General features: G+C 38.0%; 1 protein-coding gene across 14 annotated transcripts in view; it reads left to right on the forward strand.

The window, feature by feature from the left end:
- Positions 1–17027, forward strand: part of HERC1 (HECT and RLD domain containing E3 ubiquitin protein ligase family member 1) — a 130641-nt gene that overhangs the window by 34796 nt on the left and 78818 nt on the right. For all 14 annotated transcript variants that reach the window (XM_041489771.1, XM_041489770.1, XM_041489769.1 and 11 more), the window contains 17 exons: positions 1467–1778; positions 2369–2465; positions 4028–4171; positions 4737–4864; positions 5701–5845; positions 5937–6108; positions 7162–7296; positions 8102–8267; positions 8814–8939; positions 9732–9953; positions 11163–11315; positions 11480–11612; positions 12130–12321; positions 13106–13327; positions 14200–14373; positions 15647–15761; positions 15858–15978. In XM_041489771.1, the coding sequence (XP_041345705.1) occupies positions 1467–1778; positions 2369–2465; positions 4028–4171; positions 4737–4864; positions 5701–5845; positions 5937–6108; positions 7162–7296; positions 8102–8267; positions 8814–8939; positions 9732–9953; positions 11163–11315; positions 11480–11612; positions 12130–12321; positions 13106–13327; positions 14200–14373; positions 15647–15761; positions 15858–15978 (2757 nt within the window). The remainder of the gene's footprint in view (positions 1–1466; positions 1779–2368; positions 2466–4027; positions 4172–4736; positions 4865–5700; positions 5846–5936; positions 6109–7161; positions 7297–8101; positions 8268–8813; positions 8940–9731; positions 9954–11162; positions 11316–11479; positions 11613–12129; positions 12322–13105; positions 13328–14199; positions 14374–15646; positions 15762–15857; positions 15979–17027) is intronic.

A 17027-nucleotide genomic window follows, 5' to 3' on the forward strand; every position in this document is an offset into this window, starting at 1 on the left:
ATTCTGGTTTGGTTTTAGTGATGTGCATGGATAAATAACCATATAACGAGAATGACTGAGTTACCTGACTTGCTCTGTGGAGACAAGTGTAGCTGTCTGTAGTTTTTTTGGTGGGTTTTTTTTTGCTTTTGGTTTGTTTGTTTTTTGGTGTTTTTTTTTGTTTTGTTTGTTTTGTTTTGTTTTGTTTTTTGTTTTTTTTAATTGTTGGTTAAAAGGTGTCTTAACGACTCCATGCTCTTTTCCATTGGTGATTTTCACACCAGAGATTGCTGAGTTTAAAGCTTTAAACTGGACTAGCTGCTGACACAGCAACCTTAATTAGCTTTCTGAAAATCAGTCTACATGCTCTTTCTGCTCTCGGTCACAGATTCTGCAGTTGCAGCTGAGCACTTCTATTGATGCATGACCCAGAATATAATAGTTTACTTTTCTGGTACTATGTTGCCTTTGCAGTGTTGACTTAAGTAAAAGCGCTTTCTGGTCACTAGTCAATTTAGGTGCATTTTCTGGAATTGTTTCTATGGATGTCAGTGATGTATTTTATATTTCAATGAGATGCAGGACTGGACATCGTAAATCAAGTTTATGCATTCAGAAAACTTTCAAAACATTTGAAAGACTAATACACAGGATTGGACTGCATGATCTGAATGAACGTATTACTCTTTTAATAGTACTGTGTACTATATACAACAAATTTATGTGATTTTTCCACTTAGCCGTCCACTTGATTGTGATAGGATTATCTGTATGAAGACATTAATTCCCATTAAATAGGGCTGTGACCACCTGTTTGGGGCTGGTTTATGGTGTGCCTTTTTGTGTCAGATGGAACCTGCTCTGCACTTCTGCTTCTCTTAAGATTCCTATAGGGAATGATTTCTGTGTTAGTCCATTTGCTGTTGGGTCATTCTTCAGCTGAGCACTGACTTCCCAATAGGAGCAAGTTCTTCTTTTCTTAAAAGCTTTTGATCTTATTTCTTTGATGTTCACGTGATTGAAGTTTATAGTCTCAAGTGATTTTTAGCATTTGGTTTATTTTTGGGATGTTATGGTACTAATTAAAATTAAGCAAAACCTGCAGTGTTTTATCAAGCTGTTACTTGGTCTTTTTTGCTTTTAAAATATTAAGATTTCCATCCATGAGTTTTGGAGATCTGAACAAATTCTACAGTCTGTAGAAGAGATACAAGTAAATAAAATGACTTTTATATACTTTTTTCACTGTTTATATACTTTAGTCTATTATGAAAATAGATTTAATTGTAACATATTTCCCAAGAATTTTAGTTTTACTGCTTGCTGAAATCCAAATTATTTTAACATTGTGTTATTTAGTTTTTACATGATTTTATATGAAGAAACCTGAAATTCTGTTAAAAAATACAGACTTCTAGAGCTATATGTAAACTCTGGATTTGTCTAATCTCTGTATTTCTCTATGACATCCTTTTTTCTCTTTGTAGATTGAAGCTGGACAATATTGTACATTTGTCATTTCTACGGATGGTTCTGTTAGAGCCTGTGGAAAAGGCAGCTATGGGAGACTGGGACTGGGAGACTCCAACAATCAGTCCACATTGAAAAAATTGACTTTTGAGCCTCACAGGTCTATTAAAAAAGTATCATCTTCAAAAGGATCTGATGGTCACACTTTAGCATTTACAACAGAAGGGGAAGTCTTCAGCTGGGGTGATGGTGACTACGGAAAACTGGGACATGGAAATAGTTCAACTCAGAAATATCCCAAACTTATTCAGGGTCCCCTGCAAGGGAAGGTATGTTTTGTATAGTGGAGCACGTGTTTTAGTTCTGTTCAGCTGGGATGTTGTGTAAAGTTTGAAATAGATAAAATCCTAAGAAAAAGTTCTGTCTGTTGTAGACTTCTCTTTGAGGCTGGATCTGCTTGCAACAAAACACTTGAGCTTATGGTTGCTGCTGCCCAAATCACAGGCCTACAGGCATTGTCAGGAAAGCTTCTCATAGCCTTCAGTCAAAATTGTTCAGGGGCTTTCGCTGAATTGCTGTTTCAATTTTGCTAGCTGCAACATCAAGGCTTTCACATATAGCTTGTTTAGTGTCTTAAACATCCACTGATGCTGCTTTTTTCTCCTCTAAGACTAGGATATCATGATGCTAAACCTGCTTGATAAAAAATCATTAGTAGTTCTGCATATAAACTTTTTCTGTACTTATTTCCCCTTATTAAATAAACAGAAAAGGTTGCAAAGATTATGTGTGTACTTGATCCATGTGAAAGAACAAGACACTTTATGTAGACTCCTTCTGAAACTTGACTCTCCTAAGCTTTCAAACTTCCTGCTTGATTTGTGTAAAAACATTGTCTTTCTTTATGTGTGTAATGTAGGTGGTTGTGTGTGTATCGGCGGGCTACAGACACAGTGCTGCTGTGACAGAAGATGGAGAGCTGTACACATGGGGTGAAGGAGACTTTGGAAGATTAGGTAATTTGAAAATTTCATGAGATGCTTTTGCAAAAATTCCTGTGTCTAGTAATGATTTAATACGTCTGTTTGCCTTGTTCTTGTTGTCTGTTCAGCGTACGCATACACATGTACTCAGGTGTGTGTGTACAGCTGACAAGTGCAGAGGCTCTTAAAAGTTTTTAATTCAGTTAATTTTACAGAGATTATTTCTAAAAGATTTTTCTTTTCAAGGCGAGTTGCTTTTATTCATACCTAAGACTATATGGTTGCTAATGTCACTGGAATGTAAAAACAGTAGACATTTTAAATAAACTGAAATTCTAGATAAACCTCATTTAGTCTGATGCTAGAATGATTCTTTGAAGAGTCAGGAATAACTGGCTAATAATACCACGGGTCTGATTCTAATAAGGATACTTGATGTTAAGTTTGCCAGAATGGCTTAGTGTTCTTATACCCTAATACATCTAAAAAGTTAAATTTAACTGAAACAAGAAACCCTGTATTACTGTTTCCTTTGAGTTCACTTGTCTATTTCATAATCTTTGCTACAGAGCTGCTATGCCTGGTGTAAAACTACCCTTCTTGATCAGGTTCAGTTGAACTAACAGGTTTTGCAGAGAACATTTTTTCAAGTTGAGCTTTAGTTCCCTTCTGTTTTCTTTAAATGTCACAATCATCAAGTATAGAGGGGTAAAAGCAAGCAAGTTGCAGGGGTGGAAGATGAGGAGAGTGTTTGACAGTCACAGCTTTCAAGGGAATCAGTACAAGTTCTGAGTGTATCCCTGTCGTGAAGAAGAGAACTCTGTGTTAGAGGTTTAACTGGAATTTTGGTGGGAATTGTGGAAATAGTTGCCTTGAGTTTTAGACTATTGTGGAGTTTTGACGTCCTTTGGGGGTCTTGGAGTGTACAGTGGTGAGTTCCAGAATGTAGCTAAATGTAACATTTCATTGGGTTATAGGAAGTTCTTAATATTTAATCAGTTATGGATAGCAGTGGTATTAATTTTCCTCTGTTCTCCATTTTTCTTCCATATCCACAGACTTTCTGGAGTTTAGTACAAATAAAACCTTTTATGAAGTAGGTGATAGCTGTAATGTATTTGGTTTCTGCAGAAAGGACCCCTCAGAAATGTGGCTGCCTAAAGGCAGCTAGGGGCTGATCTGTTCAGTCTGTGCAATGTGGACAGGAGTGACAGAGGGCCCTTATCGCAGCTTCCTCATGCTGCGCAGGAAACCTGCTGCCCCGTATTGGGAAGTCTAGCTACCTAATCGGCTGCTGTTGAAGGCAGTTGTTCTACCAATTATTTTTATTTCTTTTCAGCTGGGTAGAAAATAATCATAAGTTTTAGAGGCAGTGAAGTATGAACAGGTGTTCTGGAGTATGTCCTAAAGATTTAATGTTTGACTTTATGACAGATGTCTTCCAAGCCTTACTATGAGTCTTTCCAAAAAGTTGGCAGAAATCATCATTTGTGATGACTGCAATGCACGTAGAATTTGCAATGTCTTATGATTGCAAAACAGATTCAGGACTTTAATCAACACAAAAAGAAAATACTTATTTCTTTTTTCCTTAGGTCATGGTGACAGCAACAGCCGCAACATTCCAACTTTAGTAAAAGATATTAGCAATGTAGGAGAGGTTTCCTGTGGCAGTTCACACACTATAGCTCTGTCCAAAGATGGGAGAACAGTGTGGTCATTTGGAGGAGGAGACAATGGTGGGTACAACAAATATTTTTGGTAGTAATTCTTGTCTTATTCCATCTGCCTCATAATTTCAGTACTCCTTGCAGTTTGGTTCTGGTTTTTATTCATCATTTGGTAACTGTTCAAGGAAGGGATTCTTAAAAAATCTAAATACGATATGTGAAGTTCACCTGCAGGATTGTAGGGTTAAACAAAAAGCTTTTCAGCAGGGGAGGAGTTTCACAGTGCAGAAAGGTCAGTGAATAGATGAACAATTCTGGAAAAAATGCTGTGCTGATGACTTTCAAATAAGCTCGCTCATGATATGACAGTAGCTAATTATGTCCTACAAACTATTACATATAAACTGCCTGGGATTTGTGTTTCAATTTTAAAATAGACTATAATAAATATATATTTCTTCAAGTCTGTAATTACTGTAATTGAAAGAGAACAGGTTTTATAAAAATTGTAATGTGTTTCAATTTTAAAAATCCACTTTGACGTTTTTGGGAAGCCAAAAAAATCTGTTGGGATTCTTTTAATTGTTGTCTGTCCATTGAAAATACCTTCCAGTTGTGTTTCCTCCCTTTGCAGGCAAACTTGGTCATGGTGATACAAATAGAGTATATAAACCTAAAGTTATAGAAGCCTTGCAAGGAATGTTTATTCGAAAAGTTTGTGCTGGAAGTCAGTCTTCGCTTGCCTTAACATCAACAGGGCAGGTAGGCAAAATAAGTTTCATTCAAATTATGGGAGTTGGTGAAGAGGGTCTGGGTTCACATTATCTCAGCATTTATTTTAACTGTTGAGAAAATGTTCAACTAGTACTTAAGTAGAAGTGAAGTTCTTGATTAGAGATTAAAGTACCTAATGCACAAGAGTATTTCAAAATGTGCTAAGAGTCATCTAAGACACACTTTTCAAGATTCTTGCTTAGTCATAGAGGATGTAGTATTTTTAGGTTAATAAATGTAACCAGTGTAAAATCAAATTGGATTTGGGAAACAAACAACAATGAAATGCTTGTAATTTTTAATACAGTAACCAACTCAGGTGATTAAGGGATTTAATAGTTTTTTAGCATGTATGTGTATATTAGAATACAGGTATTAACTGCAAGTTTTATTTCTAACCTGAAAAATCTCAGGAGAGCTTGGAGCTAAATGTTGAGGTGGTAAACAAAGGCCCTTCCTGGCATGATGGGTACATGTAATCCAATAAGCATTTCCACACGTGTAACCCAGCTAGCCTCCCCACCTTCAGCTCTGTGACTCAGAACCAGTGGGTTTTCTAAGTGGGGGTTAGGAATGTTGACATTCACTATAGCAGTTTGTTTTCCTGCAGCAACCTCCCTGGTGCTGTGCTCTGTGGCACCTCAGTGGTTGGGGGAAGGAATGCACACTGTATGAGATGTGTGTTCAGTCAGGAAAGTCCTGTGCACATTGTGCTGCAAGTGTAATTGCAGTCCTTGTACAGCTGGTTTGTTGGGATGTTGTTTGCTGTGCTCAGCCGTAGCACACGTGTGACCTGCAGCTGTTCTCTGGTTGCTTTGCTCCAGGTTTATGCGTGGGGCTGCGGGGCCTGCCTTGGCTGTGGCTCTTCAGAGGCGACTGCTCTCAGACCCAAGCTCACTGAAGAGCTGGCGGCTACGAGAATAGTTGACATTTCCATTGGTGACAGTCACTGTTTGGCACTTTCTCATGGTAAAGAGAATAAGTTGTAAGAATACATAATCCTTTTCTAGATCAAAAGCAGATGTATTTCAGCTTTTTTCTACTTCATTTGTGTTCATAGATAATGAAGTTTATGCTTGGGGTAACAATTCAATGGGACAGTGTGGACAGGGAAACTCTACTGGCCCCATTACTAAACCAAAGAAAGTAGGTGGTTTAGATGGAGTTGCAATTCAACAGATTTCGGCAGGAACATCCCATAGCCTTGCCTGGACAGCTCTTCCAAGGGACAGGTAACGATGACGTTTGGGACAGGTATAATTTTATTCTTTTATGCAAGTCCTCTTTGGGATACATTTAACTATTTCCTGAAAGTGTTCCCACATCATCTCTGTCAAGCATTCTGGTTGTAATGTTTTGGTGTGGAAGGTCTTCTTCCTCTCATCTTTCCTCCCTCCTCTCCACTAATTGTTGCATGTTACAAGTGAAAATGTATCAGCACCAAAGATTTGGATATTACTTCTTTGTGTACGAATGTTTCTTACATGTAGTTAGACAAAACCTACCTCTGTTTACTAAATATTGACAAGGGAGTCACTGGGAGGTGAAACAACTCAGTATTCTTTATTTTTTGCTTCTAAGGGGATTTTTTATGGCTTGGGAAGTTTCTTTTAGTGTAATAAGTAGTACACTAATGAGGAAACTTTGGGAAATGGGAAGTTCAGACAAATTACTGAGGTGCATTTAAAGGTCTTAAAAAATTTCTGTATGGTTACATGTTAAACTCAAAATAGGTATCTAAATAAATAGTTTGGTTATTAATAGACAATAACTCAAATAATACTTCTACACCAAAGATGTTAGCAAGTGATTGAAGTGAAACAGTAAACATTTATGTATGGACTAAGACAAAGGAACAGAAAAACTTTTTATTTGGAAGATAATTCAAGAGAATTTCAAATGCCCTGTTCTCAAGGGAGCTGTCAAATAAGGAAATAGCACTCCGTGCATTTTATCAAAGTCTCTAACCTGACATTTATGCTAAAACCAGCTTTGTGACTACTGGTCACCTTTGCCTGAATCAGATTAAATGCATATGACTTTAGATTTATGGCATTGAGTTGTTTTTGTCCATAAATGTGGAGTGTTGGATTGTAAAGAGTTTTACAGAAAAGAGAGAAGAAAATACCTTCATGGGTCAGGAAGTTGGTCTGCCATAGTTGTATTAGTTTGCTCTAAGAAAGAAACTGGTTTAGTTAAGTGTGTATTCAACTTGTTTAAACTATTAATTTATTAAAGCAGTTGAAGATTTCCAGAAGTTAATTTTCCTTGATGTTTGATTCCAGGCAAGTTGTGGCATGGCACAGACCTTATTGTGTCGACCTTGAAGAAAGTACCTTTTCACATCTTCGTTCTTTTCTTGAGCACTACTGTGACAAAATTAACAGTGAAATTCCCCCTCTTCCTTTTCCTTCATCAAGGTACATACAGCATATGCATGTTACAGATTTTTGTATTTGTTTCTTCTTTACAGCACTGATGCATGGCTCAGTCCTGGTTACTCTATTCTTTAACAAGCATAAGTCTGGTTTACTTGCTCACTCAGGTGCCATTTGTGTAGAATTACTCTAATGCATTTGTATAACAGAGGAGCTTTACAGTGTCCCAAATGTAGCAGGATCTTTAGTCTGAAATTTGTTTTCATTATGCAATGAATTAAATGCTTTACTTCCTTTAAATCAAGGAATCCTTTAGATCTTTCCTTTAAAACACATCTTTCTGTGTAGTTGAAATGCATTTACTGTTTCTGTGTTGTCAGTTCTTACTCCTGTAACCAGTGTTTCAGATTTTTTTAAGAGGACTAGAAATGAATATCCTGACTTCTTGGTTTGAACATGATTGTTGTACTTCTAAATCTTCTGAGAGAAGATTACATTTATTGCTTCTCAAAAGTTTTTTTTTCCCTTTGTGTATCATATTATTGTTTATTTTGCCTCATAATTCACGGGACTACTAATCTAAAGTGAATGCCTCTTACAGCCATTGTCCACAAAAACACTATTCTAATTTCAGTTTTTGTTTTAAGGATGTTGGCAGTAAGTTTCTCAGAGGAGTTTCCTTCAACTCCCTGTTGGAATTTACTTGCCTTTCTGGTTTGAAAAATCAAAGGAGAGTTAAAAGCTTAGTGCGCAATTAAGTGGAAGGGAGTCATGCTAATAGTATGGAGAGGTTAGTAGATACATATTTTAAATAGGAGAGGTTAATAGATACATATTTCTTCTACAGGGAGCATCACAATTTTCTTAAATTGTGTTTGAAGCTGCTTTCTAATCACCTTGCACTTGCACTGGCTGGAGGTGTAGCCACCAGCATTCTTGGCCGGCAGGCTGGTCCTCTTCGAAATCTCTTGTTCAGACTGATGGACTCTTCTGTCCCTGATGAAATTCAAGAAGTAAGTCATGCCTCGCTGTTTACATGTGAAAATTGTGCTACTGTCTTCTCTTTTTTTTCTGTGTAGTTAGATATTTATCAGACTTTCTGAACAATTCTGACTTGGCAGTTTTACTCATTAAAGGTAAAAAATATAGTCACTATCACTGTTTTATGATCTGAAGGCAAAGGAGAATGTTTGCATAAGAATTTCAAAAAGCTGCTCTATTTGGTAACTTTTAAATTATTCTTCCCTGTAATAATGAGTCTAAAATGTTTTTGTTGTGGATTGAATAACTGACTTGGCTGAGTAGTTCTCCTAAGATACACTCTTACGGGAAATAGCAACTTTTGTTGGTCTTGTTTCACTCCTTCAGTGTACTGCATATTGTTTGCGTCACAGCATAAAAGATTAGTGTGCTATTGTGTGGTAGAATTCTGATATTAAATGAAATTAAGCAGATATTTGGGATATATCATGTGTGGTGTATGGTATTTTTAAGGGTACAGGTAGGTTGATTATTTTCCTTCTCCACTGAAGAAGTATTTTCGGCTGCTCTGATTTTAGGTTGTAATTGAGACACTGTCAGTTGGAGCAACTATGCTACTTCCTCCATTGAGAGAGAGAATGGAATTGCTACATTCTCTTCTACCCCAAGGTCCTGATAGATGGGAAAGCTTATCAAAAGGACAGGTAAGGTCAAGTAAAAATATGCCTGAGAGCAGTTGAGGTATGCTTTGGGTTTTTCTGTGGGAGCATTTTGAGCTATGAGGTGAGCCTCATTTGCAGAGTGCAAGCGCATTTCTGGGGAGATGCAGTGCACGGCCCAGCATAACAAAATCTATAAGGCAGCATGGCTAAACTAGGAGGGGGTGAGGCAGGGAGCACTGCTTGTTTTCTCAAGTGAAGGTCAACTACAGAGAGCTTATGAATTGCTGTGGTAGTGTATCCAGACAAGTTTAGAGATAATTTTGAATACTAGATTGATTGAATAAGCCTTGGTAAGAGAAAATTAACTGTTTCCTGGGATGAATACTTGTATAATGCTTTCCCTACATGGATTTCACCCTACTTTGCAAAGATGACTGCAAGGTTCATTTTTGTACCCTTTTTCCTATGTACAGTGTAGAAAAATTGTGTGTCTCCCACCCATCTTCCCAGATAATTAGATTTCTCCAGGAAATACTGAGAAAGTGTTTGGTTCAGTGTCTCACACTCATTGTCCACCATGTGGGCAGTCTGGATTCTGTCTCTCTTAATCTCAGATTTTTACTAGGTATGGTCAGTATAATTCAGTATATTTATCCATTCCCTAATAGTACAAATATTCATGAAAACCTGGAATATTTTGGTAAAGCCTTCCAGCTTATTTCTGTTTCCCATTAGAAGATTTTTATTGGATAACTAATGCTTTTTTTCTTCTTAGCTCATTATTTTATCTTTACTAACGAAGAGTGATTTTTGTGTCTAAACATTCTTCTTTAGAGAATGCAGTTGGACATCATTCTGACAAGCTTGCAGGATCACACCCATGTAGCTTCCCTGCTTGGCTATAGCTCCCCATCTGATACCACGGAAACTGCCTCAATGTGTATCAGCTATGGAAACCTCTCTGATCAAGCATATGCTGTCCAGAGCAGTCATCCAGATACTCATCTAGCTGAAATCTTAATGAAGACTCTTCTGAGAAACTTGGGATTTTATACAGTATGTACAGGCTTCATATTAATTTTTCTTTTAAAATTATAATTAATTTTTGATACTTTGAAGGGTTACTATTTCCCCCTCATCTTAAGGAAATGATGCTCATTTTGTTTATCTGAAGTAGCACTGCCACATGTATTTGTCCTTAAGTGGACTAAAGTCCGTTAAATCATCTCTAACAATATGGTTCTAATATTGCTCTAGTGGTATTTGTTGTTTAAGGTGACTTATATAAGTGCAGCTGGTTTCATGTCAGACTATTTTATTGCTCTTGCTTTGGTTTCAGGTTTTTCTGGAAGACAAAACATAGCATAAGAAGTAAATAGTTTGTATACAGTGTTTGTCAGTATAATCTCAGCCACCAGGGAGCAATAAGCAGACACCAGGAGCATTAATCTGTTTGATTGACTTTCACTATGGTGGTAACTACCTTTTAATAGAGCAACAAGTACACGTCTTACTAAACACAGTGTGTCAGCCAGATTGTTGTTCTTAGAAAGTGTAGGGGAACGTGGGAGCAAATCACTGACTCAGCTTCTTAATCAACCAGCCAGTTGAATTCAACAGCGAGAAATCAGAGGTTTGGACTTCTTGGCATAGTGTGGAGCTCCTCAGCACAGGGTTGGCAGTGTTTTGTTCTTCTCTCTAGGCCTCCTTTAGTCAGCAAGGTGAACCTGTCTGCTTTGAATTGGCTGCTTGAAACTAACTCAGGTTTTTCCAATGGATTCCAAGGGAAGTCAAGCAGCCATCTATGTTCTCCTTCTGCTGCCATCCTGGATAGCGCAGTCAGGGATTATAATGTGAGATACCTTATGCATCAGCCCACAACAGATGCTAAGGAATTATTCCACATCTTTAACACATGTGTTTAAATTATTTTAACACATTGTGCTTTGGGGGCTAGGTTAGGAACTGAGCTTTTGAATCTAGTTATCCTTGGTGAGGAATAAAAGCATTGCTGCGTGTGAAAGTAGTATTGTAAGGAATGTTCGCCTGATGGCTACCACAGTCGCTCCTGTGGCATTATAAACAATTGGAATTTCAAGTTTGGTTATCCCATGATCCACTTGACATTACCCAATTTCTTCAACACCTACAGGTGCACATAGTAAAGATGAAAATGCTTCTTTTTAGGTGATAATAAAGTATTATATTATAAAGTTCTTGAAGCAGAGTTAATTGCTATTTTTTTCCCCACTTTTGTCTTAATAGGACCAAGCCTTTGGAGAACTGGAAAAAAACAGTGATAAATTTCTACTAGGTACATCATCTTCAGAAAACAGTCAACCTGCTCATTTGCATGAGCTTTTATGTTCCCTACAGAAACAGTTGCTGGCTTATTGCCACATCAACAGTGTTACTGAGGTGTGTATTTTTAGGAGAGAAAAAAATAATTTGGTATTCATAAGTATCAGAATGTTGTAAGGTTCCTTTTGAAAATCTTCTGAGTATTTGAAAGTTGAAGTGTTTTAAATAGTGAACCCCTTATATGTATTTACAGAATTATTCTTACGTTTGTTTCTTTCTAGAATTCCAGCAGTGTGGCACTGCTTCACAAGCACCTTCAGCTTTTATTGCCTCATGCTACAGATATCTATTCCCGTTCTGCAACACTGCTTAAGGAAAGCTCTTGGAACGGTAGTGTTGGGGAAAAACTGAGAGGTAACTGTCCATGGAAAAATCAGCAATGGTGGCTCTATAAATGTAGGGCACTTTTTTTTGCTTAGGTTTGAATTAAAAAAACCCTTATTTTTCCTGTATCTGCATAAATTAGGTATCCCAAGTCTCCCCCAAAGGAGGAGATGAGGTATCTACCCAGGAATGGCTGGTTCATGTTTTTGATAGGACATTTTGTGTGCAGGAAAAGCACAGATTGGAGAATGCGAGTTCTTCATTCTGTTCACCTTTGCTCCAGAATGTCAGTGTGAACAGAGTACAGAATGTGCATTATTGTTTCAGTTCCATTAGTTGTAGATTTCTCTTTTCAGAAGTACAATTATTGTGATTACTGGGAAGTGTGTAACTAAAATAAGAGATTAATCATTAAACAAACCCTTCAATTCAACCTTTATAGTTTAAGACATTCTGAGATAGCTGAGGTGCAATTCTTTGACTTTTAATATTGTGCTTATATAACTCCATAACTGTAATTAATTCAGGTTTGGTTTCTTCTCTGCAGATGTGATTTATGTATCAGCTGCTGGCAGTATGCTCTCCCAAATTGTCAACTCACTGTTGCTGCTGCCAGTGTCAGTAGCCCGGCCTTTGCTGAGTTACCTGCTGGATCTGCTGCCACCTTTAGATCGTCTCAACAGACTCTTGCCTGCTGCAGCCCTTTTGGAAGATCAAGAATTACAGTGGCCTCTTCATGGTAAGTGTGATAACAAACATGCTTTTAATCTGAAAAATAAACAGTGGCATCTATTATAGTGGAATTTAGCTCTCCCTTTTAAGATGACACAGTTTGTTTTTTTTAAACTGTGTGTCCTGCTGCATCTCCTTTTCAGTTTCCTTAATGTATTAATATCCCTTGCCGTGAAATACCTTTTTCTGCTTTGAATGCTGTTTCCAGTTGTATCCTTAATCTATACTTGTTTGTCAGAACACAGAAGTATGTATTAGACAAAGCAAGTTCTTGGGCAGAGTTTAAAAGAGCCTTTACTTCATGAAGAGCTGTGCCACGAATGGTGGTGTTCTCTGCCGTGCTGTAGTTGTAATGTTCAGCGATCTGTTTGTCCTGGCTGCTGTTTCTTCAGTTGAAAGGTTGCCGATTGAGGGGCAAATCTGCACTTAACTGGGAAACATGAACAAGATCTGCCATTTGGGATTTTGGAATTGTTTGTGACACCCAAGATCCTCACAACTCTTACACAAGCATTTCACCCACTTGAATAATTTCTATTCTAATTAGGAAATAGATGAACAAACTATCTGTGCAAGATAAAAGAAAAAGGAACAAGAAGAAGTAGTAAAATCAAAGTAAAGAAAATATTTTTCTCTACATAACTATGATGCTTCCCAGAAAATGCAGGAGGGAATAATCCCACCCAACCTACCCTCTGGAAACAAGAGAAAGCCAGAACTCCTGGAGGATTGCAGTGTATCTGTGGGCACCAGTGGGCATGGGTGACTAACCTGGCACTGAATACTTGCAGGTGGCCCTGAGCTGATTGACCCTGCGGGTGTGCCCCTGCCACAGCCTGCCCAGTCATGGGTGTGGCTGGTGGACCTGGAGAGGACGGTGGCCCTGCTCATCGGGCGCTGCCTGGGGGGGATGCTGCAGGGCCCTCCAGTGTCCCCCGAGGAGCAGGACACAGCCTACTGGCTCAAAACCCCGCTATTCAGCGATGGAGTGGAGATGGATATTCCTCATTTAGGTGAGCTGTTCAGTGCCAGTGCCTAATAGTGTAAATATGTATTCAGGTGTGAAATTTCTGATGATGTTTGAACAAGTCCCTGTACTAAAGATTTGTCTTTCAGCATTCTTGTCTATTTGTGTGGTAATACAAAAAGTTCCAAAATGGTATTTAAGGTTATGGTGTAGTTTATAAAGAGTCTTGGAAATGCATTCTGGAGAAAAAAAAAAAAAATCACAATTTCTCAGTGGAAATTGTTCACACAGTTAACTGGAAATGTTTTACTCTTAGATGCTCAGCATATAACAGACATTCCAGGAGCTCAATTTTTATTATTAATTATTGGAAAAATCTCTTCTATTTTATTCTACTTGCAAAATTATTTCTTAATTAATTAGAAACAATACTGTTAATAGCAAACTTCGTTCTTTATGATCCACCAGAATTATCAACAACTCAGCAGTGGTGTTCCTTTCATCCCTTCCTATCTGAATGGGGCACTTGCTTCTTTTGCCCTGTTCCTCTTAGTTCACATCTCCTCCTCCCTCTGGTTCTGAGTAGGCTACTTCAAGACTTAAAAGACAGAGTGTTTTGAAATAGGTCTAGGCAGTAGTTGCAAGTGCATAGCTGTGCAGTTGAGGTAGAATTAATGATACAGGTTTATGCTCTTGAAGAAGAGTTGGATAATGCTTTTAAATCTCCATAGATTTTATGTAGAGTGTCTTTTAAGTCGCTTCCCTATGTAAGGTGAATTTGTGGAAGGACAATAACATGTCTTGATTTTTTTTTTTAACTAAGAGGAAGGTGAAAGATGGTTTAAGTGCTGTTAGACAGATGCATCTATTCCTCAACATTTGCAGAGTTTAATTTCTGTGGTATTTCCCTTCTGTTAGACAAATGCATGAGCTCCTTGTTAGAAGTGGCCCTGTCTGGAAATGAGGAGCAGAAGCCCTTTGATTATAAGCTGAGACCGGAGATCGCAGTCTATGTTGATTTGGCCTTGGGTTGTACAAAAGAGCCAGCAAGGAGCCTGTGGATCAGTATGCAGGACTATGCTGTCAGTAAAGGTAAGGTGTTGAAAATACCTGTGTATGTTGAAAGCAAGTTAAGTGCTCCAACTACACTCCTAGCATAATCCTGTATTTTCTTTGGCAACGATTTTTAATTCTACAACATGATAAACTTAATTCATTATTATGTTCCATGATCTTTCTTTTGCTTTTTCTGTTGCTTACTTTTGACACTGATTTCAGTGCTTGGCAAACATGTAGCTCAGTGTTGTTTCCCCTCTGAACTGGTAAGAAGAAACTCTTGTTTTCTTACTCAGTTGTTGTTTTTTTTCTATTTTCTGAGTAGAGCAGGGTGAATTAAAATTTTTTCTTTTAATTTTTGGAATTAAAAAGAAAAATTAAAGGAGATGGGGGAAGAAGAAAATTAAAGATGGGGGAAGGCAAAATAACATGCAAAATATGTTAGGAATGGAATGAAGGGGTAAGTCAGCTTTTGTTTTTCAAGTCTCTGGGAGGCTGGTCCTACAGTAGTAATAGTTTTTCATGCTTATTGCCTAAAATCTGTTTCCTGCTCAATCCTTCCAGGTTCCTTTTATTGAGATCCACTAAGCATTGTAGTTGTACTGTAGTTGCTGTATTGAGAGATAATTTTCTGTAGCTCTGGCCAAGCTGAACCAGATGAAGAAAAGAGAAACTGGTATTGTGTGCCTGTTGGAAACAACACGGGGAATTCTGTTACAGTATTCCACAGAAGTGGGAATTCTAGTAAAAACAGTGCTGGTGATCTGCTTGCAAAATCTGAGTCGAATGGGTGATCTGTGTAATTTAGGCTGTGGAACTGGGTTCCTTAGAAGTTGATATGGGTCTGCTCTGTTCCTCTGACTGAAAGTTGTATGCTCACGTTAGCAGAGCGTCGCAGGCAGTGTCATGGAACTTGCTGAGGAGCAGGTGTTTTAGACTAGATTTTCCTATGGCCAGGTACATTTTGTCATTTCTACAGCAGTTCACAAGGATTTATAGATAACATTTAACACAAAAATATATTATGAACTTATTTGTAAAGAAGGGGGACAGTAATTTTTTATTTCTCCATGGAGAATTATGGTGCTTTGTGAAGGTTTGCCTGGCAGTTCAGTTATTTTATAGTGGAGCAATATTATTTTCATAATGGCTCTTTTTAAAGTGGGGAAAAGTTTTTTTGAAAGTAAAATGTTAGTTCCTTAAAAAAAAAATTAAATGGCTGAAGATATTGAATACAATATGGAAAAAAACAAGTATTTTTGTTTTTTGGGAATGGTAGCCATTTTTGATAAATCATTTCTATTTTCAGATTGGGATACTGCAACTTTAAGTAATGAATCCCTCCTAGACACTGTGTCCAGATTTGTCCTTGCAGCTCTTCTGAAACATACGAGTTTACTTAGTCAAGCTTGTGGTGAGAGCAGGCAAGTAACTCAAAGCTGCTATTAAAAGTTCAGCTTGACTTTCTGAAAGGAAGTTTGTGTGATTTTTTTTTTGTGGCTTGATGTGGTTTTCTGTAGGTACCAGCCTGGTAAGGCCTTGGCAGAGGTTTACCGCTGTGTTTATAAAGTTCGGAGTCGCTTGCTTGCCTGCAAGAACATGGAGCTTATTCAGACCAGGTCATCCTCCAGAGACAGATGGGTAAGGCTGTGTATCTCTTTGCAGTTCTTCTGGCTTTACTGGCTATTTAGAAAATATTATGTAATTGCCAGTATTTTTTTCTATCCTGTTGTAAAACCTTCACGAGTTTCCAAATGAAAATGGGCAGGGTATAATTAGGAATCCATTCGTCTGGAGTATGTGATATTAATTCAGTTAAAGGAAATGATTGGTTGGCATCATTTGACCCAAGCCCTGTCTTGAGCCTGGTTTTCCCTCTTCCCATCTCTAGAATGCTGGGCCACAGAAGCCCTACAGTGTAGCTGGAGATAGCTCAGCTGTGCTGGGCAGGCCACAGCTTTGTCTGGCTGCCATTCCTGAATCCAACTGCATTATTTGGGCCTCTGATCTCTGAACCTCTCTCTTCCCTTTCCTTGCCTACTCCTTCCTTCCTCCATGGCCGCCTTATCTTCTTAGTTCTAGCATTACTTTAGGGCAACTTGTTCTTGTCAGCCCTATGTGAATGTCTGATATGAGAGCACTGGGCCTGAAACTGGCTACTTCTAAAAAATTTTGTTAGGCCAGATCAGTATTAGTGATGAAAGTGTTCAGTGAATTATGGGACTGGGGCCTGTTTAGCAATACAAAGTAGTCCTTAAAGCAGGTTTCTCTGATAGGATTTTTAATTGTGGTTTACAATCTACAAGCAAGGGATTTATAATGAACAAAATTCTCATGTAATATTAGGATTAAGAGGCTTTTTAGCTGTATTGTGAAGCACTAGTGGTGCTCTTAAAAATAGTGTAGGTATGTCTCCTACTTTTGGTTAATACTATGGGGATGTGTGTATCTTGCCCACTTCCTTTCTCAGGTAGGGGTTTAACATAGTTGCAAGAGCATCAGCACTTCTGAAAGCTTTGGGTGTGCACGCAGTAAGTTCTGTTACTCCCAGAAATTCTCAAACTTAAAGATGCAATACAGCAAATCTGATATATGCAGTGGATTTGTTGCTTCAGATTTAATGCCATTGGGAAAAAGTACCTGGTTTGCTTTTACACAGTCTACCCATGTTTATGGTTTCTGAAGGCTTT

Source organism: Pyrgilauda ruficollis, unplaced genomic scaffold, assembly GCF_017590135.1.
Source record: "Pyrgilauda ruficollis isolate IOZ18807 unplaced genomic scaffold, ASM1759013v1 scaffold96, whole genome shotgun sequence".
NCBI lineage: Eukaryota > Metazoa > Chordata > Aves > Passeriformes > Passeridae > Pyrgilauda > Pyrgilauda ruficollis.